Source organism: Cygnus atratus, chromosome 3, assembly GCF_013377495.2.
Source record: "Cygnus atratus isolate AKBS03 ecotype Queensland, Australia chromosome 3, CAtr_DNAZoo_HiC_assembly, whole genome shotgun sequence".
Classification (NCBI taxonomy): Eukaryota; Metazoa; Chordata; class Aves; order Anseriformes; family Anatidae; genus Cygnus; species Cygnus atratus.
Window position 1 is genome coordinate 116,037,862 of NC_066364.1, and position 26,843 is coordinate 116,064,704.

The 26,843-nt window shown below is 39.2% G+C and overlaps 2 protein-coding genes and 1 long non-coding RNA gene across 6 annotated transcripts in view; 2 read left to right on the forward strand and 1 right to left on the reverse strand.

The window, feature by feature from the left end:
* XPO1 (exportin 1) overlaps positions 1-17,798 on the forward strand; it is a 38,483-nt gene extending 20,685 nt beyond the window's left edge. For all 4 annotated transcript variants that reach the window (XM_035553067.2, XM_035553065.2, XM_050710063.1 and 1 more), the window contains 16 exons: positions 59-187; positions 3,320-3,478; positions 5,984-6,181; positions 6,982-7,120; positions 8,301-8,482; positions 9,316-9,472; positions 9,584-9,747; positions 10,540-10,674; positions 11,237-11,420; positions 12,878-12,984; positions 13,385-13,579; positions 14,236-14,404; positions 15,490-15,624; positions 15,751-15,910; positions 15,993-16,089; positions 16,744-17,798. In XM_035553067.2, the coding sequence (XP_035408960.1) occupies positions 59-187; positions 3,320-3,478; positions 5,984-6,181; positions 6,982-7,120; positions 8,301-8,482; positions 9,316-9,472; positions 9,584-9,747; positions 10,540-10,674; positions 11,237-11,420; positions 12,878-12,984; positions 13,385-13,579; positions 14,236-14,404; positions 15,490-15,624; positions 15,751-15,910; positions 15,993-16,089; positions 16,744-16,890 (2,457 nt within the window). In that variant the 3' untranslated portion in view covers positions 16,891-17,798. The remainder of the gene's footprint in view (positions 1-58; positions 188-3,319; positions 3,479-5,983; positions 6,182-6,981; positions 7,121-8,300; positions 8,483-9,315; positions 9,473-9,583; positions 9,748-10,539; positions 10,675-11,236; positions 11,421-12,877; positions 12,985-13,384; positions 13,580-14,235; positions 14,405-15,489; positions 15,625-15,750; positions 15,911-15,992; positions 16,090-16,743) is intronic.
* Positions 3,520-25,033, reverse strand: LOC118251184 (uncharacterized). Its single transcript, XR_004779689.2, has 3 exons — positions 24,440-25,033; positions 21,207-21,267; positions 3,520-4,585 (listed from the first exon to the last, which is right to left on the reverse strand). It is a non-coding gene; the product is annotated as an uncharacterized LOC118251184 (long non-coding RNA).
* Positions 25,034-25,147: 114 nt separating this feature from the next.
* Positions 25,148-26,843, forward strand: part of USP34 (ubiquitin specific peptidase 34) — a 135,130-nt gene continuing 133,434 nt past the window's right edge. Inside the window, exon 1 of the mRNA XM_050710062.1 lies at positions 25,148-25,578. Within this exon, the coding sequence (XP_050566019.1) occupies positions 25,536-25,578 (43 nt within the window). The 5' untranslated portion in view covers positions 25,148-25,535. The remainder of the gene's footprint in view (positions 25,579-26,843) is intronic.

Here is a 26,843-nt window from a genome sequence, read left to right on the forward strand (position 1 = left end):
AAGTTATAAAACTTAGCGTGCAACGTTCTTGTAAAATGCTTTTTTCTTTTCTCAATAGTTCTTAAATGTTCCCATGTTTCGGAACGTCTCTTTGAAGTGCCTCACAGAGATTGCAGGTGTCAGTGTAAGCCAGTATGAAGAACAGTTTGTAACACTTTTTACCTTGACCATGATGCAGTTAAAACAGGTAAGGTTTTAGTAAATCTGTTTTCTTTTAACAAAATCAACTTCTGTAGAACCTAGTTCAATTTATAAATTCATATTCATTATAGAGATCTTGATAGGAGAAATGTTTCTCTTCATTGTGTCATTTAATAGTATTTTTTGCTTGATCAGGAGATGTTAAGTGTATTTTCTACAACTCTAGATTACAGCTGTATTTCTGCTGGACTGATTTATTTTGGTTAATTTAAGAGCTGCATTGGACACTTGGGTTGTCTGGTGAGGAAAGTTGAGAGAAATGCAGCAAACTTTGTTCTACATGGCACGCGAGGCCTAAACTGTCTTAACCTCTACAAGCTGCTGTTTTAGTGTTTGAAAGTGACGGAAGTTTATCACACAAATCCATACTTCTAATCATATAACTTGGTAATTCTTCTCTGAGCAGTTCAGATTCAGGTACATGAGGCTGTAGCTTTCCTAGTTGTATTTGCACCTGATGTGGACAGTTACAAGTGGGGTGTGTTTTTTTTTTTTTTTTTGGGGGGGGGGGAGTTAGGTTGAACTCCTGCATGGAAGTGTTAAATCATCCTTTGATCTTTTTAAGCATCATATAGGACAGATACTGTCTTTCTAATTTCTGTGAGAATGTTCATAATGTTAAAATTATGGAGTCTTCTGAAGAGCATTCTGAATAGTGTTAAATGCAGTTATTTTTGAACAAGTTCCCTATAAACATGTCTACTGATTTGAAGGCAAATTAGCTTGCTCTGAGAATAATTCATACTAACGTATTATTTTGGGGATTAGTGGTATGTTTAATAGCTTAAATCATTTTGTCATAAAAATGCTCCCTTTGAGAGTGTGGCTTCACTTCAAATCTGAATGTTTGAATAACTTTGACTTCCAGTACTTTTATTCTGAAGATTACAATATTATGATATTACTGTACTTCCTCTTCAATGATGTTAAGTAGTATAGTTTTCTGTGTATCTGGTAAAGATAACTTATATGAAGGACTTATCTTTAAATTTCAGAGTGGCTTTGACTATACAGCTTACCCTTTCTGGAGGGTGAGAACTGTTATGAGGAGAGAAAGCTGTGAAATTTTGTGCTGTTCCATGTAAACAGTTTTTTACTGTAATGAAGTAGCTGTAAGATTTGCTAGAGGATACAAATGTTTTGTAATCCAGTACTCTTTCAGCTGCTTTTCTTGAGTAGCAAAGGTACCTGGCAGCTTTGTGTATTGACTTCAATTTCTATTAAAATGTTCTTAAATACTGCATGTGACAAATTATGTGGAATTTATGAAGAAATGCTGTATTGTCACTTCCAAACCCGAAGGAAAGTAAGGCCATTTTAAGAGCTACATTTAATATTATGAAACTCATGCCTCTCAGCAACAGATGTACTTAATTCTTCAAAGTAGAAATTGAACTGTTACTTTGTTAGTGATAACCACGGACTATAAGTGTGTTGCCACAAGTAAATTGGTTTACTTCTGTTTTTCTGACATTGAAGTATAAAGATGAGTTTGTGATACAAATGAGCTAAAATGTGCTTGATGTGCATTTGGGTAAACGTAGTAGAACATGTTTCTTTGACCTCTTTTCCTTGATTTTGTCCAGTTCTTAATGTTCTGTTCAGAACCATGTTTCCCTATAACTTCTTCAACAAATTCTGTTCTCTGCATTCTAAGTTTTAAGTCTTAAAGGTGCAGGAGTTAATTCTGCTGCCAGTGTTGCATGTCTTGTTTCTTTTGGCCTATTTCTGTTCTGGAATACTGGCTAATGAGGGGAACCATGATTATTTTCACCATGTCATTAGCTACCCACAGATAAGTCTTCTAAGATGCAGGTAATTTTTGTCGGGAATATGACAGCAAGCTATAAGCAGACACTGGGCGCTAAAATTATCTTGTTTTCAGTTGTACCTTGCAAAAGGAGATTGTCCAAAGGTCAAAAATAGTTCTTACAGAAGGTACTCTGTCATGCTGGGGTCACATATAAGAGCATTTATCTTTCTGAATCTGGAGAATTAGCAATTTGGTGGGCTAGTTGCTACCACTAGTTGCTTCTGAAGCCAGCAGTTTATTAGTAAATAGTATTTATAATAGATGCTAGGCAGGTGAGGTGCTGCTGTTTGCTCAGCACACATTATTTAAGCTCAAGCAGATGCCAGAAATTTGTACTGAGCTCTACTTTTTGAGGATAGGGGAATAGAAGATGGTGCTTCACATTTGTCCGTCTTAATGGAAGATATTTTCATGCCAAAGCTTTTTTGAGTGCTTCTGAACAATTAGGTTGTCTATTTTTTAACTGTATTTTTCCTGTATTTATAGTGTTAGTCCATCTTTGAAGTGCTTTAGGAAAGGCATGTTGCTTTTCATGTCGCATCTTTCCTGATCCCCCCACTAAAGACTTCAGCTGGAGCTATAGGTTTTTTATTTAGTTATAATTAGACTTAAAGGCAAATTTTTTTTATGCAGACACCCAAATTACGTTTTGTTAAGTGTTTGAACACTGTCTTATTTTTTTTTAAAGATGATGTTCTTGATTCTAAATGCAAATACCCATGGCCTAAGTTTTTTCCTTAAAAGAAAAGTTGAATGCCATGTTGGGTATTTAGCATGTTTTGCAACTTGCAGTTTTTTAGTGTAATTGTTGTATCTGAATTTGAAGCAAACTTGCATTTATTTGACCTGAGAGAATCAGAACACTGAAAATATTTTTTTACCTCTGAAGAGGCACACCAGATCTTGAATCTTTTCCAAATCTTACTTAGTAATTTGTAAATATTATGGGGGAGGTCTTTCATGTTGTTTTAATGTTATGACAATGAAATGTTACCAGGTATAGGTAACACCATTTTTTGGAATGGCATTGCCCAATGCCAGCTGAAAATGTCTTTGAATAGGGTAACACTACCCTTGTCTCTGCTCTTAAAAAGGGTAGGAAAAAACTCTTTGTATATGTTCATGTTTTCATGCTACTGTCTGTCTTGGAGACACGTATGAAGTGAAGGAGCAGGAAGACATTTGGAAGAGGGCCCTATAAAAGGGGATGTTACGAAGGCTTTTTTTCCAAAACAGTGAAATAGTTGTTAATAAACAGTATTTCTACCTACAGGACATTATTGATCATGTCTATCTCTTTATTAGATGCTTCCTTTAAATACCAATATCCGACTTGCATACTCAAATGGGAAAGATGATGAACAGAACTTCATTCAGAATCTCAGTTTGTTTCTCTGCACGTTCCTCAAGGAGCATGGTCAACTTATAGAAAAAAGATTAAATCTGAGGGAAACATTAATGGAGGTAAGTTGCGTAGTTTATCCAGTTTATAAATGTAGTGTGTTCTCATACTCAAAGGATGTGATGGTATAATCTCTCAATTCCTTTGGGAGGAAAAAAAGCATTTTTTATAATTAGTAAATCACATGAATACAGGAAAGCTTTCAAAAATTTTTCCCAGTGTGCTTCAATGGCGTTTTAGTTTCAGTGATTCTATATTAGAAATAAAGCCTAAAAATCATAGGTTTTTCTTTCCTTCTTCTTAATTGTTGCTCCTTGAAAGTGTAAATACGTCTTTAAAATAAGTTGAGAAATACAGTTTATTCTTTTTCCATGGGTCTTTACAGACGATATTTGTTTAGCACACATATACAGGTAGTTGTTGCTACGACTTTTGACAACTTGTGTGTGAAGTAACACACTTTCTCTTCGTTCAACATCCAAACTTGTTTTCTAGGGCACAGCACATGCTGTAGTTCAGCTCTCCTGTCTTGGTGTAGCTTCTTACCTAATTTGCCACTTTCCAAAGTTTGACTGAAATGCTTAGAATGTTGTCCTTGAGGATTATATTCAGTTCCTGTGCAATAAGCATGACTGTTATACATTGCCTTCAGTGCCAGAGCTCTAGCAAATTGCTACTTACTGAGTATACTTTATTATAGCGTTACAGGTCTTGGCAGAGGACCTATGATCCGTGATTATCAACTATCTTACAGCAATTGCTGAGAATAAGACTTACAGTTGTCCTTCCTTTCTGCTTTTCTGCCTTTCCTTTCTTTGTTTTTTTTTTTTTAACTGTGAATAAAAGATTTGTTGAGGATGAGTTGTTCTGTGGTGACTTTTTTGCTAGCTCCCTCCCACTGCTGAGCTCCAAGGGGATGAAACTGGCTCCATAGCCCCTTGAAGCACCACTTCCAGTGTCCCAGAATCAAGCCTTCTGCAGGTATGGAGGCATAGGGTGAGGAACTGCCCTGACACAGATGTTGAAAAACAAAACCACAGTTTAATCCTAGAGACCAGGTGTCATTGGGCGGGTCCATCTTATGCAGGTGCACTACTTCTAATCCATCTGAATTCTAGTCCGTCGTCCATCTATAGTATTCTCAATACATTTCTCCTCCAGATAGTTCTCTACCAAAAAAAAAAAAAAGTTTATTCAGAAGTTCATTTAGGAAATAAACTAAAAGAGAATTCTTAGTCCATTAAGGAAAAAAAAAAATTCGGTTCCTGAATAATAGCTTAACTCAAACTTGGTAAGCTTTCACAAAATAACTGTCAGTCAGGGACCACTGCTCAAGTTTTGGCCTATGTTGAGGCTCTATTAAGAAGATGGTGTAAACAGCTGAAGTTGTTGCATGTCCTGTGGTAGTGTTTGTAAGTTGTAGTGCAGTTTTTATATCTTGTCACCTGTCCTGTTCAGTGTGACCACGTTAAAATGTTCAACATCTTCGAAATAGACATCTACAAAACTCAGTTCTGAATGAGTTTGTGTCTTCTGTAGGATGTTAAAATGTTACACCAAAATTCTTAGGGTGGCTTAAAATTGTTGCAAATTTCACTGTTGTAACCCACACTGTAACAGAACATAGTGAAAAAACTTTTTAAAGTAGTCTGTGTAATCCTAACCTATTTACTCTTGCACTGTGGAAGTAGCTGACCACCTGTGAAATTGTTCCACAGATTCATTGGAGCCTTGTAGATTAGTGAAGGAAGCTAGATATTCAAAGTGAAATTGCCAAGAGAAATTGATCTGTATAGGGCCAATGTAAGGTGGTTTTGAGTCCCTCTTTTGACATAATCCGATTCAACATCTTTATCTACTATTACTGTCTAAAGTGCCTTGAGTTGCTGTAGTATCTGAGCTTTGAAAATGTATTCAGGTTTCATTGCTTCATTCTGTTTTGTTCACTGGTGGGCTATTGGTTTGTATTTTTCACCAGGGATTTAAAAATAAGCTGGGTTAAAAATGTTGGCGTATGTAGCTGGTATCTCTTTCAGAACAGCATCCTTTTCAGTCTGCCTGGTGGCTGTTTTGTCAGTGAAGTAGAAAATGTTCTGGTAGATGTCTAGAATGCAAATGCCAAAGCGTGGCTTTGAAGGCTGTCTTCAGAATATAAGGATCTCCAGAATAAAGTGGCAGTAACAGTCTTGAGAGTAGCAGTTCTTGAAACTAGCAGTTGAGGGGTTTTTGAGGGCCTAAAACAAAAGGTCTTGCAGAAGCGCAGAGGGCATGATTTTGATAATACAGAAATGGGCTGATTTGCCTATTGCATTTTTTAGACATCTAGGCTATTTTAGGTTTAAGAATTGATGTATGCTTTCCAAATAACAGCAATTGACATGGCACTTTTTTTGAGTTCTTCTGGTTGTTACTTGGACTCGTAAGTAGTCTCACTTACGTGTAAATGCACCTTGTTCTAAAATTTTACACTAATTCAGCGTTTGGATAATTGAATTTGGAGCAATATGGTTTTAATATGATTCTATGTTCAGAAATAATAATTAGATGTTTGAAACACGCTCTTCTAGGCTCTTCATTATATGTTATTGGTATCAGAAGTTGAAGAAACTGAAATTTTCAAGATTTGTCTTGAATATTGGAATCATTTAGCTGCTGAGCTCTACAGAGAAAGTCCATTTTCAACATCTGCTTCTCCATTGCTTTCGGGAAGTCAACACTTCGATGTTCCTCCAAGGAGACAGCTTTATTTGCCTGTATTATCCAAGGTAATCTTTGCTTAAGTAAAGATACTGTAAAGGTTTAGATACTGTTCCTAAATTTAGAAACTTCACTTTATGTAAGGAATGACTTCAGAAAACTTGTTGTTAGTTGATTCAACTCCAGTTATTTAACATGGTGCAATTGCCAAAATTACTTAAGGATGATACCAGTAGATGACTGGAGTATTAATACAGTGTTAATTTTCTTTAGATACTGTGTATAAACGAAAGACTAATTAATAAAAGAAAAGGAAAAAAAGAATTTATTTAATGACTAACCCTGTTTTCTTCCATGAAAGCACTACAAGAACTTCCTTTTTAAACTTGTAATAGACCTGCTATATAGAGTTTGTGTAGTAGGTTTACTAGATCCTACTGACAGTTTCTGTAATTACTGGTTTCCAGCATGGATCTTGGTGCGGCTGAGATTTCTCAACTAAGTAAATTTGTCGTAGTATTAAAAAACAGATTTTTTTATGATTCAGTTGCATAAGAGCTAAAGTGAAAATTATTAAAGTCTTGAGTGTTGGAGGAAAAAATGTTTGTATTTAAAAGGTGCCTAATGCTACGTACACCTTTTGAAGTTCTAGAAGGTATGGTACTCCTAAAAAAAAACAAAACAAAACAAACCTCTTGTGCCTGTTGATTTCCCTCTCTACACGAACTATTCTTAATGGCTTTTTAGTTAGCATTAGAATATTTCCTTCCAAGTTGCTGGTATGTGAGCTGACCTCATGAAGTGCTGGTTATAGCCTTTATTTTCATGCTACAGTGCAATTCAATTTAAACTGTTTTCTAACATGCAGGTTCGATTGCTAATGGTTAGCCGTATGGCTAAACCTGAAGAAGTGCTAGTTGTGGAAAATGATCAGGGGGAAGTAGTACGAGAATTCATGAAGGATACAGATTCCATAAACTTGTATAAAAATATGAGAGAAACATTGGGTAAGTGCACTAGCTGGTGTTCTTGTTCTGTAAGTCCGTGGAGCTGCACCAGCAGCGTGTATGTGTCAGATTGATAGCTCAGGTAGATCTGAATTACATGGGGAGAAAAAGGATCATCAGTGAATAGTAGTACATACACAAATTGGAATGGCAGGAGGCAGCATTGGTCTGAGGCTTTCAGTTTTGAGCATGTAGTGCTCCTGTATGACTTCAGTAAGCAGTACTATACTACCCAATTTTTGTTACTTGCCTTTTGCCATTGGAAAACCTTTGTTTCTTTGCCAAAATATGTCAGATCCAATGAAGCATGCGTGTGCTTCTTGCATTTATGCACGCATACATTCCCTTTATCTTTTGAAGTCTCATGCTCAACTGTTGAGCTTGTTAGTAGTGAATCAGTAGTCTCTATGTATTGTAGAGAACTTAGGGGTGTATGTTTCTTTTAATTGTATTAGAGTTGCTACCGCATGCCCTCATCCTTAATCATATTTCCAGATACGGGTTGATATTTACAGGTTTAGTTAGTGTTTGATTTCTGGTGTTAATTATTGGTTACAGTGCATTAATCTTAATGGAAGATTCACTTTTAAAAAAGCAAGAGCACAGTGAAACCTGCATTCTAAGGCACTGTAAAAATCTGTTGCTGAATCTGGCCTTAAACTGCTCTTGATTTCTGGGGATTTAGAATTTTATATTAAAGAGCTGATGCAAGTGTCCGAGTTGTGATACCTGAATCTTCCCATCCAGACTTGTTCAGGAGTACCATCTCCATTTTAATGGCAGATTTAATGATACTGAAATGACACAGAGGAAAATTGACTGACTAATTAACGCAGTATAATGTCCCCAGTAGCTAGCCAGTCCCACATTTTCTATAGCCCATGAGTATGAATGCCTTTTGTTAATAATTTAACTTAGTAACTTTACTGATCTGATTGGTACACGAGACCTTAGTTAACATAAATTTTTGTATTGTTTGCATACCTTCTTTAAATAGGGTTTTAAAAAAATTCGGGTTTAAAGTTCTAGTTCGTTCTGTCATAAGCTCACAAAAGAAGCATTACACTTAATCTAACATTTTCATTGTCTTTTTCTTAGAACAGAACACAGCTTTGTCTATAGAGATGTGATTTGGCTTGTTGCTTGAAAATGTGCCTGCTTAATGTTAATTGTCTTTCAGTGTACCTTACGCATCTGGATTATGCAGACACGGAACGAATAATGACTGAAAAACTTCACAATCAAGTGAATGGGACAGAATGGTCGTGGAAAAATTTGAATACCCTATGTTGGGCTATAGGTTCAATCAGTGGAGCAATGCATGAAGAAGATGAAAAAAGATTCCTTGTTACAGTAATTAAGGTATCATGGTGCAGAACTAATAGTGTTGTCACACTTTATTTCTTGAGCATAAACTACATTTAAAAAGATATTGTTTTAACATTTTAGTAAGCTACCATGTATAGCAAACAAGTTAATTAGAATAATTTAATGGGAAATGTCATATCCCGAATTTAAGGCTGATAATTTTTTCAGTCATGAACAAAGCATTAATCCAAATAACCTTTTTCCCTGTGAAAATTGGAGGGAGAAGATTTATTTTCATGAAATCTTCGGTATCTCCAAAGCAAAACGTAAGGAAAAGGATTAATAATGAAACGAGTGGCAAAATAACCCACATTATTTTTGACCAACAAGAACCCTCCTTTTCTGTTGCTTTTTTGACACTCCTTGATCAAAGTGAATTCTGGGTAAATATGTGCACGAGAAGAGTGCAGGAAGAAAATGTTCTCTACAGGACTACCTTGCCTCACTCTTAACATGTCATACAAATTTATACAGAGGATTTAGTTTCCTCTGTTTGAAGCGTGGCATCTATATCTTTGTTAATATCAGCTGGCTGGCCAGTATTCAACACTGAGGGTTGCTGAAGTCTACCCTGCAGAAATTATCAGTTACATCTAAAATGTGGATTTCATGGCTGAAAACATGGTGTTCCTGATTTAGTTAAAACTTAAATAATAGCTCCAGTCGTAAACTATTTTTTTTAATTATTTGGGCTTTCAACTTGGTAATGGAAACTACTTTCCTGTATCTTTATTACAGCGAATTTCAGCCTTTTATACTTCTTTTGTAGTGCTTTTAATTGAACTGGACAAACCTGGGGAGGAAACTAATAATATGTTATATTGTAGGATCTCCTGGGACTCTGTGAACAAAAGCGAGGAAAAGACAATAAAGCCATTATCGCATCAAATATAATGTACATAGTAGGTCAATACCCACGGTTTTTGAGGGCTCACTGGAAATTTTTGAAGACAGTAGTCAACAAGCTATTTGAATTTATGCATGGTAATTATCTTTTTAATTTGCTCTTAACTTTTTAAAAAGAAAAAGTTGATGCTCATACATATGCATGTCTGGGGAAAAATACTAAACAGTAATTGACTTGACTTAATTTAGAAACCCACGATGGCGTCCAGGATATGGCTTGTGATACCTTCATAAAAATAGCACAGAAATGCCGCCGACATTTTGTTCAGGTTCAAGTGGGAGAGGTCATGCCATTTATTGATGAAATCTTGAACAATATTAATACAATCATCTGTGACCTTCAGCCACAACAGGTATGTTGAATTCAGGAGTGTGGGTAAATTTCTGAAGCCCAATAAAAATTTACTCAAGACTGAAATCTAGGAATGGTTTTCCAGACTTGAACTGTATTGCTTGTTTTTTTCGTTACTGACAGTGCTATGGTATGAAGAGCACATTTGGTTTGCATTATTAAGATCTTAATTAGGTTTCTTGTAAGGAGAATTAAAGTGTTTAGTTAAAATCTTGTTTTCTAGAATGTTTTTACAAGTGAATAACATGCTGAATCTAACTTGGAGATTCTGATTTGGGAAAGAAGAATATCTGACTATAATAGACGGGTCTTGTATGTGCAGGAGTAAGGGGGTACTTCTAGGGAGGATGCACTCCTCTAAGAGAGCATAGTGCACACATGATGTAGATTGATGTATTTCAATATACTGAAGCCTTCGGTAGAGTAGGTATTAAGTTCGAGCTTGCACATAAATATTATCTTGCTCTTAAGTTAGCCCAACGTTCTGTAAAAGAAGGAAATGGAGATGTATCCTGAGAGTTAAAGGCATATGCCTGAGCTTCCTCACTTCAGGATATGGTGGCAAAATGAAGGAAGACTGCAGGATGTACGTAGTGACATTTGAAGGGAAGGGAATGGAGCTTTGCTTTAAATGTGATGAAAGTAAGAAAAGAAGAGAGGTCCTGTAAACTCAAGTGGGAAGAAGGTGTTTAGACAGTAGAAATCCATCTTCAGTCTCTGTTACGTGCTAGTTGAGAACAATATAAACTTTTCCGTATTCTTTTAACCTTCCTCTTTGACTTTTTCCGATCAGGTGCATACGTTCTATGAAGCAGTAGGATACATGATTGGGGCACAGACAGACCAGACTGTACAGGAACATCTGATAGAAAAATACATGTTGCTCCCTAATCAAGTATGGGACAGCATAATTCAACAGGCAACAAAGGTAAGCCCATAATTTTTAAGTGCATTCTGTGTTGAGGTAAAGAAAACTTGCTATTTTTTTCCCTGCTATTAGGTTATACATAGCTGCGGTGGACTTCTATGAAGCAGTGGTTGTGACATGATAGTAAAAGTGTTGTTTGGAGAGAGGAGGGTTAAATGACAGAATACTGAATTAAATCTGATTTAAAGGACAATTTTTTATTACTTTACAGAACATGCTGCTTTGCGTGTTCTGTAAAGGAGAAGGAGGATTCTGAGGAGAAGGGAATTCTGTGCAAATGATTACTTGTCATCAGAAAAATAGCTTTTTTTTTTTCGAGACTCCCCTTTGCCTGGGCCACAAGTTCAACTGAATAAAACTTCAGTTGAAGTTTTTATCCCAGTTCTCTATGTGAGGGGGTGGCAAGTGCCCTGAATTAAACAGCAGTACATATAATGTGTAAATTTCAGCAATATGTTCTTCAATACAGTGTAAGACAAGTTCTTTAAAGTGATAGTTGTTGCAGTAAAAGATAAAAGGCATTCTTACTCATTAAACAAAATGAACTCCAATTTTTTGACAGAATGTTGATATTCTGAAGGATCCTGAAACAGTTAAGCAGCTTGGTAGCATTCTGAAAACCAACGTAAGAGCGTGTAAAGCAGTTGGCCACCCCTTTGTGATTCAACTTGGAAGAATTTATTTAGATATGCTGAATGTGTACAAGTGCCTAAGTGAAAATATTTCTGCAGCTATTCAGGCTAATGGTAAGAAATTCTACATTGTTCTTGAAAATGGGACTGGCAATGCATGTAATCAGATTTCAAGTATGTTACAAGTAGGCTAATTTTACTGTGTGTTTTTAGTGTATGGGCAAGTGGAGAATGGCTGAAAGTGTGCTTGCTTAGATGATTTTTTTGTTGTTGTTGTTCACCGGATGCTTTATTCAAATAAAGAAACTCTGTTTCTGGAGGGAGGAAGGCTATAAGCAAGAAAGCTTGTGAAAGATGCAAAGCACTGTAGGTGCTTGCTTAAAACTAATACCTGTCTTGCTGAGACAAGTTGTAGCATGCATTCTTCTAGCTTATTCTGATTTTTGAATACGAGGAAACTATCTTTGAGTTGAATCTCTTAATGTTGGCAGAGTTTTAGTCTGGTACTGTTACTAAATAGCTTTATTACAGAAATGAAGTATACAGAACTACAGTGAAGATACCTCAAAGTCGTCATAAAGCAGACCAGTAATCACTGAGAAGGAATTGTCAATTACCTGACCAATTTTTGCTAGATAAGCTAGGGCCTATGGTGTCCAAGTAGAATGTGCTGTGACAATAGTTCTTGACAAGATTAAATGAGTCAGTTATTGGATTAGTCATCTGTGTTATGACCAATTTTCTTACCCATGCAGATGACGCTAGATGGAAATGTGAATGTTAAGTAAGATTTTGTAAGTGAGCAGCTGGTTGACCTTGAAGTAGCTTCTCAGAATTCGTAATAAAACTGGCTGTGAAATCAGTGTTTTGATTCTGCAGCTCTAATGGCCAGAACTTTTTTTTTTTAAGATTATGAAGCAGTTGGTAGGACTTCTAGTATGGACATGCTCCTAGAGCGGTAATTACTGCGATTGTGCTTGCCTCAGCGTATGTTTTCACAATTGCCTCTATTTTGCCCATGATTTCTCTGGTGCCAGAAGCAGTTCTACTCGTGTTTCCCTGGCTGCAGTCTTCCAGGGTTTCCCTTGGTTGTACTGTAATGGTTGTATGGCTTTGCACTCAGTTAGAACAGGTTTTACTGATGAGATTACATTGACTCAGTGTGAGAAACAACTAAGAATGAGGCTCCTTGTGTAAACATAAGTCTGAAGGATTAGGTCTGTCTGGGGAGAAAAGAGGAGCTTGCTTTAGAACACTGCGTATCCCCCCCATCACTTAATGAGAACCAGATGTAAGCTTGGTCCAGATAGTAAAATGAATGTGCAAGACTCTTTAAGTTGAAACGTTGTTTTGGATCTGTGCCAGTAGGGTATTGTCTGAAGCGCTTTTATAATGCTAAGTAGCAACTTGGACCTATGGAGCTGGAACAATGGGGAGGTAGCTCTTATCCGCAGAATATGCGCAAGTCTTCATGGGTATAAAAATGAAGCATTCTGAGTTTATGGTATCAGTTGAAGTGAATCTGTTTGGTATACTTCACCCAGATTAAGTGAAGCTTTAAAACTTTTCAGGTGAAATGGTAACAAAGCAGCCTTTGATTAGAAGTATGAGGACTGTAAAAAGGGAAACTTTAAAACTGATTTCTGGCTGGGTGAGCAGGTCCAATGATCCTCAGATGGTAAGTAAATTTATTTTATACAAATAGCTCATAAGACAAAACCAGTAAGAACTCTGTCCTGCTGCTGACTAAAGAGCAGTCAGCACTGTTCCTGTTCACAAGAACTTGTTTCAGGAGGACTGTAAAATGAAGGATAAAGTGTGATCATATAGAAGTAGGCCTGAACTGTTTGAGAAGCTTCAGTTAATTTTAGCTGAGGGTGATCCTAAGGGGGGAGCAAGGTTTAAGAGAATCGTCTTGCAACCACTGCTGGATGGATACAGTGGGTGGGAAGTTTGTGTAACGTATTCCTTTGTTAGGAAAGGTATCTCTGTAACTAAACAATTAAGCTATAACCTGTTCACTTGAGACTTTGTGCAATAACTGCATTGTTATAACCATGGCTTGCTCTTTTATTTAGGTAGCTGAAAACTTTGTTCCTCCCTTGTTGGATGCAGTTCTCATTGACTACCAGAGAAATGTGCCGGCTGCTAGAGAACCTGAAGTACTTAGTACTATGGCTATCATTGTAAACAAGCTGGGTGGACACATTACTGCTGAAATACCTCAGATATTTGATGCTGTTTTTGAGTGCACATTAAATATGATAAATAAGGTATCTAAATTTAAATTTTGGATAAATCACCCTCCCTAGAAACTGAAGACAAAAAGTGGAGTTATTAGTTGTTTTTCTGTTCCAGGAACTTGGAACGTCATGCTTCCGGAAGCAGAAGTATACTTAGTGTAGGGCTAACTACTAAAATTAATAAAATTTTAACATTTATGAATATAAGTATTGATCAGCTCTTTGAGTGTTTTCTCACTGAATACCAAAGCTGATGCAAACTGAAGCATGAAAATTGCAATATGTACTTGCATAATACTCGAGCGCTACCAGCCACTTTGCAATAGGGTGGAACCAGAAATTGTACCCCTGTAGTAACAGAGGTGCTTAACAAGCGTTGAGACCATCTGTCTTAAATCTGCGCAGCGAATAGTGCTTAAGGTTGTGTACTGACAAAATGTAGCTCAGCCTGTCAGTGTTGTGTAACGCTAGAAGACGGTTTGATCAAGCTTGGGTCATGAAAGCAAGGGAGAAAAATTTTATTCAGAATTGTAACCTTTGCTTTGTATTCAAATTTATTTAAGCTGGGGGCCCAACTGCTGTTCTGTATTGGGTATTGACTCAGTCTTCTTAGCAGGAGATACCTTGATGGATCTTTTCATCTCTTCAGGAATTTTCACTTTCTTTTTTCCCATTATCCTTTCTAGGATTTTGAAGAATATCCTGAACATAGAACAAACTTCTTCTTGCTACTCCAGGCTGTAAATTCTCATTGCTTCCCAGCATTCCTGGCCATTCCACCTGCACAGTTCAAACTTGTTCTGGATTCTATTATTTGGGCTTTCAAACATACAATGAGAAATGTTGCAGATACAGGTAAACTGAATTTTTAAGTATGAAATATGCAGACTTCGCTTGCAGTACCAGATACCACTTCTCTGTATCTTTTTCTTTAGTCAAATATAGTGTTCTAGTTGCACAATGCTATATTGCATTTGTACAGAAGCCGTATTTTCCTGTCTTGGTTTGAAGTTGACAATCAGGTATACATGAATGTGCTGAAAGTTGAATGCTGTTTCACTCCCACAGCTGCAAGAGTGCCCTGGTAGAGTTTCTGCTTGCTGTCTCTTCCATGTGAGGGTTCTTCTTCTGAAACGGCTGAACTGATGCAACAACTCATTGCTGCTAAAACTGGTGTTTTAGCTCTGCTTTTGTTATGCTGCCTGTGATGTTTGACTTTTTACCTCAGTAAGACAGTTGCTGAGTAACCAGTGAAAAACCCAACAGAAAAATGAACGCTTGGGGTGAACTCAGTCTGGGAGCCAGCTGTGGCAAATGGAAACACCTTAGACTGTAAAGAATGGTGCTTCCTTTTGACAACAGCAAGTTAAACTTGAGATGAAGTTTCACTGAGCAGCTGTATTTTTCAGCAGACTTGAGTAATGAAAAAGCCCCCCAGTATGGGAGTTATCAAAGGAGGCTAGGAGAAGCTGTGTGTATGTGCTCAATTCTAACAGCGTCTTGACTACTGGATTAAAAAAAACAAAGCTGCAAAGCCACTTAGTTTGCAAGTCAATAGTAGAGTGGAACGAATTGGGAGAAAAGATACCTTTGAGTGTCATTTGAGCTAGTAAGGTAACTGTGTTCACGTAATTTTCCTTTCTTAAATTTGCAAATACTTCTTTTGCCACAGAGTTTTTCACTTCTACTGGCACCAGTAGAGTGGCGTGGTTGTTTCTTTATGGTTCTGCTATCTAACAGTAAAAACGAAGTCAGTGCTCCATATATAATGTGGCTACAGCCCTCTAGCGGCTACCTGAGAAAATCATTACATGTGTAATACTTCTTAATGCCTATCAGAATTTCCTGGGACATTTGTCCCACTTCAGAAAGGCAGAAAGATGCATGGAGATTTTAATCCTGTTATGTTGGTTATCTTTGCTTTTATGCATATTTTCCAGGACTTCAAATACTTTATACTCTACTACAGAACGTTGCGCAAGAAGAGGCAGCTGCCCAGAGTTTCTATCAGACATATTTCTGTGATATCCTTCAGCACATTTTCTCAGTCGTAACAGATACTTCACATACTGCTGGTAAGAATGCATATATGTGAGCCGGTTGATGAAAACAATCCTTTTAAGTGTCAAAAAAAATGTTACATAACCTGTTTTTGAATAATAGCAATAATAACAGCATATGTATAACTTTGATCCATTCAGGTTTGACAATGCATGCATCAATCCTTGCATACATGTTCAACTTAGTAGAAGAGGGAAAAATAAGTACTCCATTAAACCCTGGAAATCCAGTGAACAACCAAATGTTTATTCAGGAGTACGTTGCTAACCTTCTCAAATCTGCGTTTCCTCATCTGCAAGAGTAAGTGTGCTGTGGTTATTTTATCCTTTTGAGTGGTTTCTTATGTCTTGAAATACTAACTGATGTGTTTGTTTACTGTTAGTGCCCAGGTTAAGCTGTTTGTAACAGGACTCTTCAGTTTAAACCAGGATATTCCTGCCTTCAAGGAGCACCTAAGGGATTTCCTGGTCCAAATCAAGGTATGTTCAGCATGCTTTATTTTAAGAGATTTAAAGTGATTATTCAGCAGGAAGCTGATGTTGGAAGTTATGGGACAGTGTTTTTTGAGGAGATAAAGGTTTACTGCTATTTAAAATGTCAGGAGAAATCTCTTATGACTTGAGCATCTGTGGATGGTGGATCATGCAATCTATTTCAGCATGGCTTACATGTATAAATTGGGATTAAATACTTGATGCTGCTTGCACTTCATGTATACTATTTGTCTAAAATGGCTGCAAAACAGATTTTGTTTCAATTCTGCTTGGGACTGGGGCATGTTTTGAAACATACCATAGTAGCACTCTGCCTTTTATTTTTCCAAAGATGCTAGAATTCAGGATGATTGTAGGAAAGCGTGTGTTGAAGTAGTGTCGAGACTACAGTAGTCAGATAATTGAAAGTAGCAATGATGCTGTTATAGTGACAAAGTGCTTAAAAATCTGATGTAAAACATGGTGAAAATCTTACAAAATTTTGCATTCCTTTATATTAATTCTGACCTTAAGAATGGAAGGCAAAGCAAGCAAGAAGTCTGACAGGGAACGTGAAGGGAAGATGTTTCCTGCATTATTCTGGTGTAGTCTTCGTAAAGCGCTTGACAATAAACTAATGATTTCATGTGAATTATACAGGAATTTGCAGGTGAAGACACATCAGATTTATTCTTGGAGGAAAGAGAAACAGCCCTTCGGCAGGCTCAAGAGGAGAAGCATAAACTTCAGATGTCTGTACCTGGCATCCTTAATCCACATGAAATTCCTGAGGAGATGTGTGATTAAAAAATAATAATAAAACAAGTTATGCAGTTTTCTTTCTGTACAGCTACTTTGTTGTGGTAGAAGAAAACAGCACTTGGATATTTGTTGACCAAAATGATGCCAATTTGTAAATTAAAATGTCACCTAGTGGCCCTTTTTCTTATGTGTTTTTTGTATAAGAAATTTTCTGTGAAATATCCTTCCATTGTTTAAGCTTTTGTTTGGTCATCTTTATTTAGATTTGCATGAAGTTGAAAATTAATGCATTTTCAAAGTAATTACTTCATGCCCATTTTGTGGCTAAGGGGAAAATAGGCAAAACATAAGTTGTAAAAGACTATATTGCAAAATTATACAATTTCCTGTAAGAGTATCGATTTTTAATTTGGGATCACTTTCTTTCTAGCCTGCCCTGCAGTCTAGGAGAAAAGGTAATAAGTAAAACAGTTAGTTAATTGTTATGCAGAGGATTATAGTGCTGCATTTTTTTGATCAGTTAGCAGCTTTTTGGACTTGAGTGGTAAGGCTAGGCTACATGTATTTGCAAGTTGTATGGCAAGTTTGCAGCAAGATCATGTGCATATCATCCCATTGTAAAGCAACTTCTAAAGAGTATGGGAACACAGTACAGTTAGTTATTTTTACACAGTTCTTTTGTTTTTGTGTGTGTGCTGTCGCTTTGTCGACAACAGCTTTTTGTTTTCCTCAATGAGGAGTGTTGCTCATTTGTGAGCCTTCATTAACTCGAAGTGAAATGGTTAAAATATTTATCCTGTTAGAATAGGCTGCATCTTTTTAACAACTCATAAAATAAAAAAAAAAAAAACAACTCTGGCTTTTGAGATGACTTATACTAATTTACATTGTTTACCATGCTGTAGTGCTTAAAGAACACTACTTAAAAGCAAAATAAACTTGGTTTACATTTATTTTTCTTTCTTCGGCTTATTCTTTCATTGGATGAAAATGCTGTGATCGTATCAAAGATTTGTATCCTGAAGGCATAGGAAAAGTTCTTTGAGGTCTAGATAGCTGTTGCTTCTGGCTTCCCTAATCTCAAGGACTTTGGCTATGCTCGAAAGTTAACATGAAATAAGTTGGGTTCTATTTGGAAGTACAGTAGCTGTTCTGACTTACCTCCATGACTAAAAATATTCCATACTACATTGCTATAAAATGCCAGGAATAAGGTACTCTTGCTCTCTCTATATGGACTCTTTGTAATTTATTTCAAAGAGTTACCGCACTGTATCTCGACTAAACAATTGATACTAGTACATATTAATAACGCATATAGACAAGATTTGCAGTTATTTTTCTACCTAAAGTTTTGTAGTTAAATGATTTTCACAGATTTATGAATTACAGATAAGAAAAGCAAGCAGTATGAACACTAAGATGGTGTACAGTCTTGGCTTCCCCATGTTTGTAATGTCTTTCCTCTGTTTTCTAACAGTTGACATTAAAGTCTCCCACAGTTTTTTCCATTTCTTTGGTCTTGTAGTCTTAGGATTGTTACTGTGATGCAAAGTATAATCGTTCATGCAGAGCTGTACAACAAGGTTAGACAGTTGTGGAGATGTTTTATGTAAGTTTGGATACTGTAGTTAATTTTGTACTGTACATTCATTTTGAAGTAGAAGTGCATGAAGTAGCAGTGTTCATATAGAATTTAGCTGTGACCAGAATGTTTCCAATCTTAAGTACTGGTCTCATTCTGTTTGTGAACATCTCTCCATTGCTCAACTTAGCTGGCCTTAAAAAACCAAAGCTCCTACTGCTGGAACATCACAAATACTGTGATTTGAAAGTGCTAAGCTGTAGAGAGAAGGTTCCTCAAACCCTTTATGACTAGGACTTAAAACATAGCCTACCAAAATTGTTAATTACTCTGCTAGATGCAAAATTTCATTTTTGTCAGACTTGTGCTTTAAGCTTTTCCATGTCTTCCTGTCCCATTAAGTATGGCTTTCTGTTCTTGTAAGTCAGTATGTACTTTAATAAGCAGTTTAAAATACTTGAAGTACTGTTGAAGGATACGTTTGGAATGCCCATTAAAATTGCTTCTGACCAGGCTGAGTCGCAGCATTATAGAGCTACAGATTATCAAAAGCTGTGCAGACCAGTAAGAAATTAAAATGGAAATGCCCCCAACAGCGTGACTTCAGAATGACCATATCCCATGAGTCACAGAACAAGATTAGTTCTGACGTGCAGTGACATTAGCAGTACATAGAAAATAGTTTTTAATGAAAAATACATATATGCTTTTATGTACATCTTTAATGTTCAAGACTGAAGCAAGTCCGTGAGGCTCATGGTCTGATGTTAACTAAAGAATTAAACCTGACCTACACTTTCAAACAACATCTTAAATGTATTTTTAAAAAGGCGATTCAGAGAAGAATTGTTTCATTATTTTGATACCTTTTAGATGATCTAGTAACAAAATTTTAATGTTAGTTTTCACTTCCCTTTTAAATCTAAAAAAACTGTGGTGTTATCTTCAGAACTGGTGCCTTTGCTGATCTCTGCAGATGCTATAAAAATTCAGCTTATGCAGAGCTCTTGATACCATTAAAGACTTGGGGGGGGAAGGGTGTGTGCATATTTCTAGTGAAGTTATCCTGAATGTGGAAAATAATTATAATGTACAACTAAGAAAGTTCCAGATACTAGTTTGAATGCGCACTCTGGAAATGAAAATAAATGGATAAAAAGCATGAACCCATCATATAAATAACTACAACTTGTAATTATATGTAAACCAATGTTTACTTTGTGCATATTTCTATACAGATTTTAAAAGAAAATAATTCTATGTACTCTAGGTACACTCATTAACAAAAATATTACAGGGTGTTTTCTGTGTTTACATGACTTGATTGCCTGTTAGCTGATGAAGACACCCCCAAGTACTTGTTTTAGGCTACCATGTGTTTGCTACTGTAACTGAAGCAGATTATTTTCCAAAGCATTTTAGGTTAGTTTTTTTTTTTTAACTTGAATAATTTGGTGTGTGTTAATCTGATTGGTTAAGTGAACTATTTTCCAATAAAGTTAATATTTATGCAAAAAGCTTTAGAAATGCTCATCACTCAAGAAACCTTGAAGAGTTACTTCTAATAGTCTTTAGCACCGGAAAGGCCATAAAACATTGGCTGTGGGTTTCTTCACGGGGGGAAAAATCAGGAAAAGATGCTGCAAATGATGCACCATTAGAATGTGTGGAGACTGACTAATGTGAGGGACTCTCATTAGCACTGTTTGTGCCTCAGAGCCTGTCTGTCCCTTTAGATAAATGATTATTGACCCAGGTATTACTTATTTGCTGAAAGATATACCTAGATTTTTTTCTCTTTCTCCCCGCATGTGTCTTCAAATATAATAGAGCAAAACTATATTAAAAAAAAAATTGTTGCCAAACTTGAGTAAAACAACATACCTCTCTTCCCTGCCCTTTATGAAGGCACCGGTGTATGATTTCTTGGGACTGAACTTATTTTTTGACTTTTACATTTAGGAGATCCTTATTTCATTGTCCAAGGCTGACTAACCAACAATGTTCTCTTGGAAAAAGGTTTAGCTGTTCCAGTTGATGAGGGAATCACTTTTCACATGAGCTTTCTTACAGATTTTAAGTGTAATGCACCTTAACTACTTAAAGTACCTGAAGTCACTAATCAGTCATTGAGTGTGTGGGGAAGATCCTGTTTGTATTTTAAAAATTAAAAAAAAAAATCATGAATACTTCTATTTTCAGCAGTGCAAATACTATAGAAGGAAATGGGTAATTTCAGATCGCTTTTTTCAAGCCTCTCTAAATAAACTATTTTATAGTTTGGGATCCTAATTGGTAGTGTCCAGAGAAAGATGCTATGTTAGAATGATGAGTCAAAAACCCTGGCGTTTCCTGGGGAAAATATTTACATTAGACAATTGACGCTTTGCTTCAGCTTAAACTTTGATATTGGCTGGATGGCAGAAGACCTTTTCTACTGCTGTTCGTATTGGAGAAGAACAAAGATGAACAACAGCATGGTCTTGGGAACTTTTAACTAGGTTAGGACCGTGTACGTTACAACTGTTTCTTGCCATTCTCTGTTTTCAGTATTTAAAAATTTGGGTAAGATTGCTTGGGCCACCTGATGGAGCTGTTAGTGTGCTGTAATAGATAGCTGCTATGCCAGCTTGATAAACGCAGGCAGAAATGTATACTTCTTAAAAATAGAATGTAGCTAACTTAGCCTCTTTGTCAGCAGTCTCTTCAAGAAAACTTTCTATCTTATCCAATTAGAACTTGTACCTGCAGTAGCATTTTTTGTCTACATACATACCTGCACTATGTCTGGTCTTGCACTGCTCTTGGTCTTCATACGTGTCTACCTGTGAGTGTTTCTTCATGCAGTAAGTGGGAAGAAGAAAATAGAGCACTTAATTATAATAAAAGATGGGGTTAAGGGAGGTACACTTTCAAAATTACAAATACAGATGAGAATGACAGAAGTCAAGAAGCTCAAAGTGACACTCATATTTTCATTTCATTAAAAGTTAAATAGCAATTTTTCAAGTCTCCCATCAGAATATGTAAAAGGGCCTACATTTTTTTTAATAACATTTAAATCTTGCTCTTCTTAAATATTGTCTCAGTTTTTTAATAATTCTTTGCAAGTCTGCAGGCATTTGTGGATCCGTAATTTCATGAAAGACCATCAGGACCATCATTTTATTTATATATTTAGTCTGTGAACTCCGTCTCCAGAGTGTCTACCTGTGAGCAGTTTGCTTCTTGGGTTAACTTCTTGCAACTGAGCAATCATTAAATTTCTACAAAGACAGTCATAAATGCATGCTTTACCAGTGAAGAGTCCAAAAGAGATCCAAATGTATGAAAAAGTTGTGCACATACTTTAGAGACTTCATTTAAAGTTGAAAGACAGTTCATTTACTGATGGTACTGTCACTCATGCTGAGAACAAGAGCTATCTGCTTGCTTTTGAATCAAAAGGATGATCAGTCATATAACTACTACTTTATGGACTGAAATAATCAAAATAACAATTGAAACACACTGAGAGAGATTATCCCAGAATGAGGCTGGCTACAATCCTCAGACTAAATGAAGGCTTAGAAATAGAGTGCACAAAGCAGGCTAGGAGAGGCTGAAGCACTCTAGAAAACGAACGGTGGCCATGATCATCAGCCTTACCACCTGAAACCCTAATCCACATCAGGCTTTTTCTCTTTTGGTGAATGGTTATCTTCATTTTTCCCCTGAAGAATGCCAGGACTACAGTATTAATCCAGCGTTGGTACACAGTGGGGCTCATTTTGGAGAGAACATGTATGTTTGCAAACCCTTCATCCAGTCCCAAGCTTGGATATAGAGTTTTACTTTTGTTCAGGTCTTGCATTTATCTTCAATTACTTTAGAAAAACTGTGCTGGTAGTTTACCAGAGGAAGTAGTTCCAGATTAAGAGCAGCAACACAGTCAAGGGAAGGAAAGAGGGCCTCCTGGGGATCAAACAACCTTGCAAGGATGGCACACAGGGAATAAAGGCCAAGAGAAAATAAGCAATGAATAGATGAACCAGCAGCTGATGATCACTATCACCAACACTTACAGCTTCTGTTTGGAAGCTAGCATTTAATTTTAAAACTGCAATTTCATCTTTATTAAAAAAAAAAAAAGACTCCTGTGTGCAGTAAAAAGTATTTGGCAATGTTCCAAGCCTGTACAAAAGTAGGAGACACTCAAGGTCACCCATATTCCTCTGTTGTATTCACTGAACTTGGCATGTGATACCATGCTTCAAAAGGCCCCTTTCCTTGCGCTTACTCTGGTGTTTGTGTGGCTGTGCAATCAGATCAAAGAGATGATTTGTCAGAAAAACAATCTTTCGAGATGTTTTAGCAGTTAATTTTGCATCCGTGATTAAAAGGACTACAAGGTCTGTATAAGGAAGGAAGAGGGCAAAGAGAAATGCAAATTCAAATTAGATTATGCAGAGTGGAACTACATTTTCTATCAAAAATGTAATCCTTTTCCAGATGCAGATGACTCACGTAAATTGAATAGCCATTGATTCATTCCATGCTACCAGGAATACCCGCGCAAAATGTTGCTAAACATTAGGGAAGCAAATAAACATGATTTCTTTGAGATATGGTGTTCATATTAGCTTGGTATGCCGAAGGTAAGATGCCTTATAAGCTTATCTTTGTACAGACCCAGCTTCTAATTACAATAACAAATTCTGACAGTGGTAAGAAGTAAAAGGTATTCCAGCAAATACTGAAACTATTCAGCAAGTGACATATTTCAAAGAGAAATAATTGAAATAATATCATAGACTCCTTGAGGGTAAGCCAGCACAGTATCAAGTGAAAAAAATTACACTATGTCTACACGTGACATAAAGCCTCTGATCTACCTTTTCACAGATTTCAAGCTTTGAAAACCGTTTTAGAGAAGAAAGGTGGCTGGTGATGCCTTGCTTCAAGCACAGGCAAAATGTGATTATTTTAAACTCTGGACTGCTCTTTTCCATTATACAAGTTTTCAGGCTACCTGAAGGAAATCACACAAACAAAAAAAGCCCTGCAGGGTTCAGTACCTCTAGGAACATTGACTACAAAAACTTGTCTCATTTTGAAGCAGTGCTGTTCTTCATTGTCTTCACTTAACAAACTGAACTTGATCATGGTTAGGAGAGCATTCTGTGTACGTGAAGCGGGAGGTTACGTATACAAGCACTAGCGTTGTTATCACAGCCCATATGAATATGCATATGGAAATCAAAAAAGACAGAACTGGATTTCAGCAATGACATCAAACTCATATTTCGTTATTTTCTCCATTTAAGTCAGTCACTGAGGAACACAAAACAGCTATCCATTTTTTTTCCTAATTTGGCAATTTTGATTTATTTTACTGTCTACTAAACCATACCGCATCTGCATTGCAGCTATTAATAATTTGTTTCCTTAATCCTATGTACGAGTCAGTGAAGTAGCATCACTCAGAGTAATGCAGTAACTCACCGCTGGGTGGTACTACACAAATAAAAACCACTACGAAATACTGTAGGAGTGCCTGCTTAGCGGAGAACGACCAGCCAAGGTATATAACGTGATGCATGTTCAAATTGCATGGATTCGGGAAGACGAAAACGCGCGTGTGCACGATTTCATGGGTTTAAAAAAAAAAAAATTTTTTTTTTTTTTTAACAGGAAACTGCTGCTTGAACAATTGTCTTCCAGAGGTCTGAAGCAGCAATTCAAACTGTGCCTGGCAGACAGTTAAATTGTAGTTGTAATCGGCATAAATTGTGCAAGTTTGTTTAGAAAAATAATAAAGAACTTAAGTTATAGGATTTTTTTTAAGACCTTTTCATGAAAATGGGGGTATTTTCAACTATTTACAGAAGCGGCACTTGACGTTAGGCATCCATCATGCACTGTCTACCAATGTAGCAAACCCCTCTTTCAGCAGGATCGAGAACTCCGCCACACAGGAGGTTAAAAAAAATAAATAAATAAAATGCAGTTATTTGCACGTAACAATACCGTAGCACTTCAAGCGTTTTATTTTCGGGATGCCGGGCTCGGAAGAGCCCCCAGGCGCCTCCCGGCAGTCACCTCAGCAGCCGCCGCTCGGGCTCCCCTCAGCAGGGCTGGGCGGGAAGGAGATGGCCGCCGCGCCTTCCTTCCTTCCCGCGCCCCGCCAGAGGAAAACGCCAGTAACACGTAAAAGACGAGAGACCTCCTGGCAATAGGAAGCCTTCTCGCGTCGCAGCGTGCCGACAAAGCGCTCGCTGGAGCCCGGCGCGACGCGGTAAGCGCTCCCTTCAGGCCGGAGGTCCCGAAGGGCCGCGGCCGCTCTCCTCCCGCCGCGCCTCCCCACACGAGCCTGCCACCTCCCGCCCGGGCCGAAAAAACAGCCTTCAGCTTGGCTCAAGAGTTTAATAACGGCGAGGGAGCACAGAGCGAGCCCGGGTGGCTCAGCAGAGGCTGTCCGGAGCTGCGGGGCAGCGAGCAGCACGGCCAGGCTCCCCCGTCACGGGAGGCGGGCAGGGTTCGGCGCTTCCCGCCCTACCCGAGGCGCGCGAGGTGCCGCAACCGCCGCCGCCGCCGCCATTTTAGCCCGGCGGCCCCAGCTGCCGGCCCGGCCCCTTCCTCCTCCTCCTCCTCCTCGGCCCGGGGGGGGAAGGCGGGGCGAGAGGGACGGGAGGAGGGATCCGGCCGCCTTCTCCCGCTGCCTGGTCGGAAACTGCCGAGCTGAGCCCGAGCGCCCCGTCCCCCCCCCCCCGTCGCCGCCGTCCCCTCCTCCTCCTTCCCCCTCAGCAAAATGGCGGCGCGTGGAGCCACTGGGAGCCAGTGAGTGACTCGGCTTCTCCTCCCCGCCGCCGCCGCCGCCGCCACAGGCTCATTTGCATTGATCAGCCGCCCCATCCCCCCCTCCCCGATCCCAGACCGGCCCCGGCCTCTCCCCCCTCTCCCTGCCCGTCCCTGCCCTGCCCTGCCCTTCCCTTCCCGCCCCCTCCCTCCCCTCCCCCCGGCTGACCCCCGCCCCGGCCCCCATCAATCATCAATCAGCAGCACCGAGCGGATCAATCAATGGTCGGGAGGAGGCGGCGGCGGCGGCTGCTGCTGTTAATGAACAATGTGTGAGAGCTGCGCCGAGCTGCTGGAGGTGTTAAATGAGAGTAAGTGCGGCCGCCCTCCCCTGCTACCCTTCCCCCCGGCGCTCCCCGGCCCGGCCCGGGACCCCGCGGCCCCCGCAGGGGCTGGCTTACGGCCCCGCTTCGCCTCCTTCCTCCCGCCCTTCCTCCTCCTCGCCGCCAGGCTCGGGCCTCCCGGCCGCGGGGTGGCCGCCGAAGGGGAAACCTGCCCGCTCCGCGGCTCCCCCCCCCTCCCCGCCTTGCCCTCTTCCCCGAGGCCTGTCCCCATGCCCCCGCATCTCCCCCGTTTGGCCGAGGAGCCCCCCCAGGTGTGTGCGTGTGGGGCCGGGCGGGGACGGAGCCCGCCGCCGGTAGCCGCAGCGGGGCCTAGCTGGCTCCGGCTCGTTGAGGAGCTGCCCGCGAGCCACTCCGGGGGCTGCTCAGCAGCTGGAGGCCGGGCCTGGGCCGGCCGCCTTTTAAAGCCGGCTCCGAGGGCTCGTGCCTCCCCTCAGCCGCCCGCCGTGAGCCGCGAGGCCGAGGGGAAGGGACACGGCGGTGGGAGCCGGCGCCCTGAGGAGAGCGGCCGGGCTCGGCGGGGGAAGGAGATCCTGGGGGCTCCGCCTCGGGGGTGCTCTCCTGCTTCCCCCCGAAGTTTCCCCCTGCACAGGTGCTGGCTGGAGAGCGGGGAGGGCCGGGGGGTGGCACGGCAGGTAGCCCCCCGGCGATCCCCGCCTCGTTTGGGACACGAAATCACGTCGCCCCCCCCTGCAGTAGGCCTCGCGTGTCCCCTGGAACCTGCTCGCGGTTCTCCGCGGGCTGCGAGGCACCTTCCTCCCTTCCTGGGCCGTCTTGGTGAGCTGCTTCCTGAACAAAGACCCCAAAACGGTATTTCTGGGAGATGCTGAGGAATTTAATCAACTTACCTCTTGAAGTTGGTGATTAGTGGGAAGTTTAGCTATCTGAAATCTTAAACGTAAACATTTTCCTGGTTGCACACCACAGTCGGTTTAGAAGCAAATCAGCTTCCAATAAATTGAAACACAGAATGCTTCCTAGAATGGTACCCGGGTAGAGCTTGCCTTCTTTTTTTTTTTTTTCTGTTTATTTAAAAAAAAACTCTCGTGAGGCCTAATTGCATGTGGTATTCATTCTTTGCTAAGATCTGTCAGTAGGTACTACGATAGGTGAGAGTTGGCCTCTTACTTGCTGGGGAAATATGATATTCAGCAGCAGTCAGCATTTTATCTGGAAAGCAAAAACGTGTGTGTAAAACTAACTTTCAGGAGAGTCTGGAGATGGGAATAAATCAG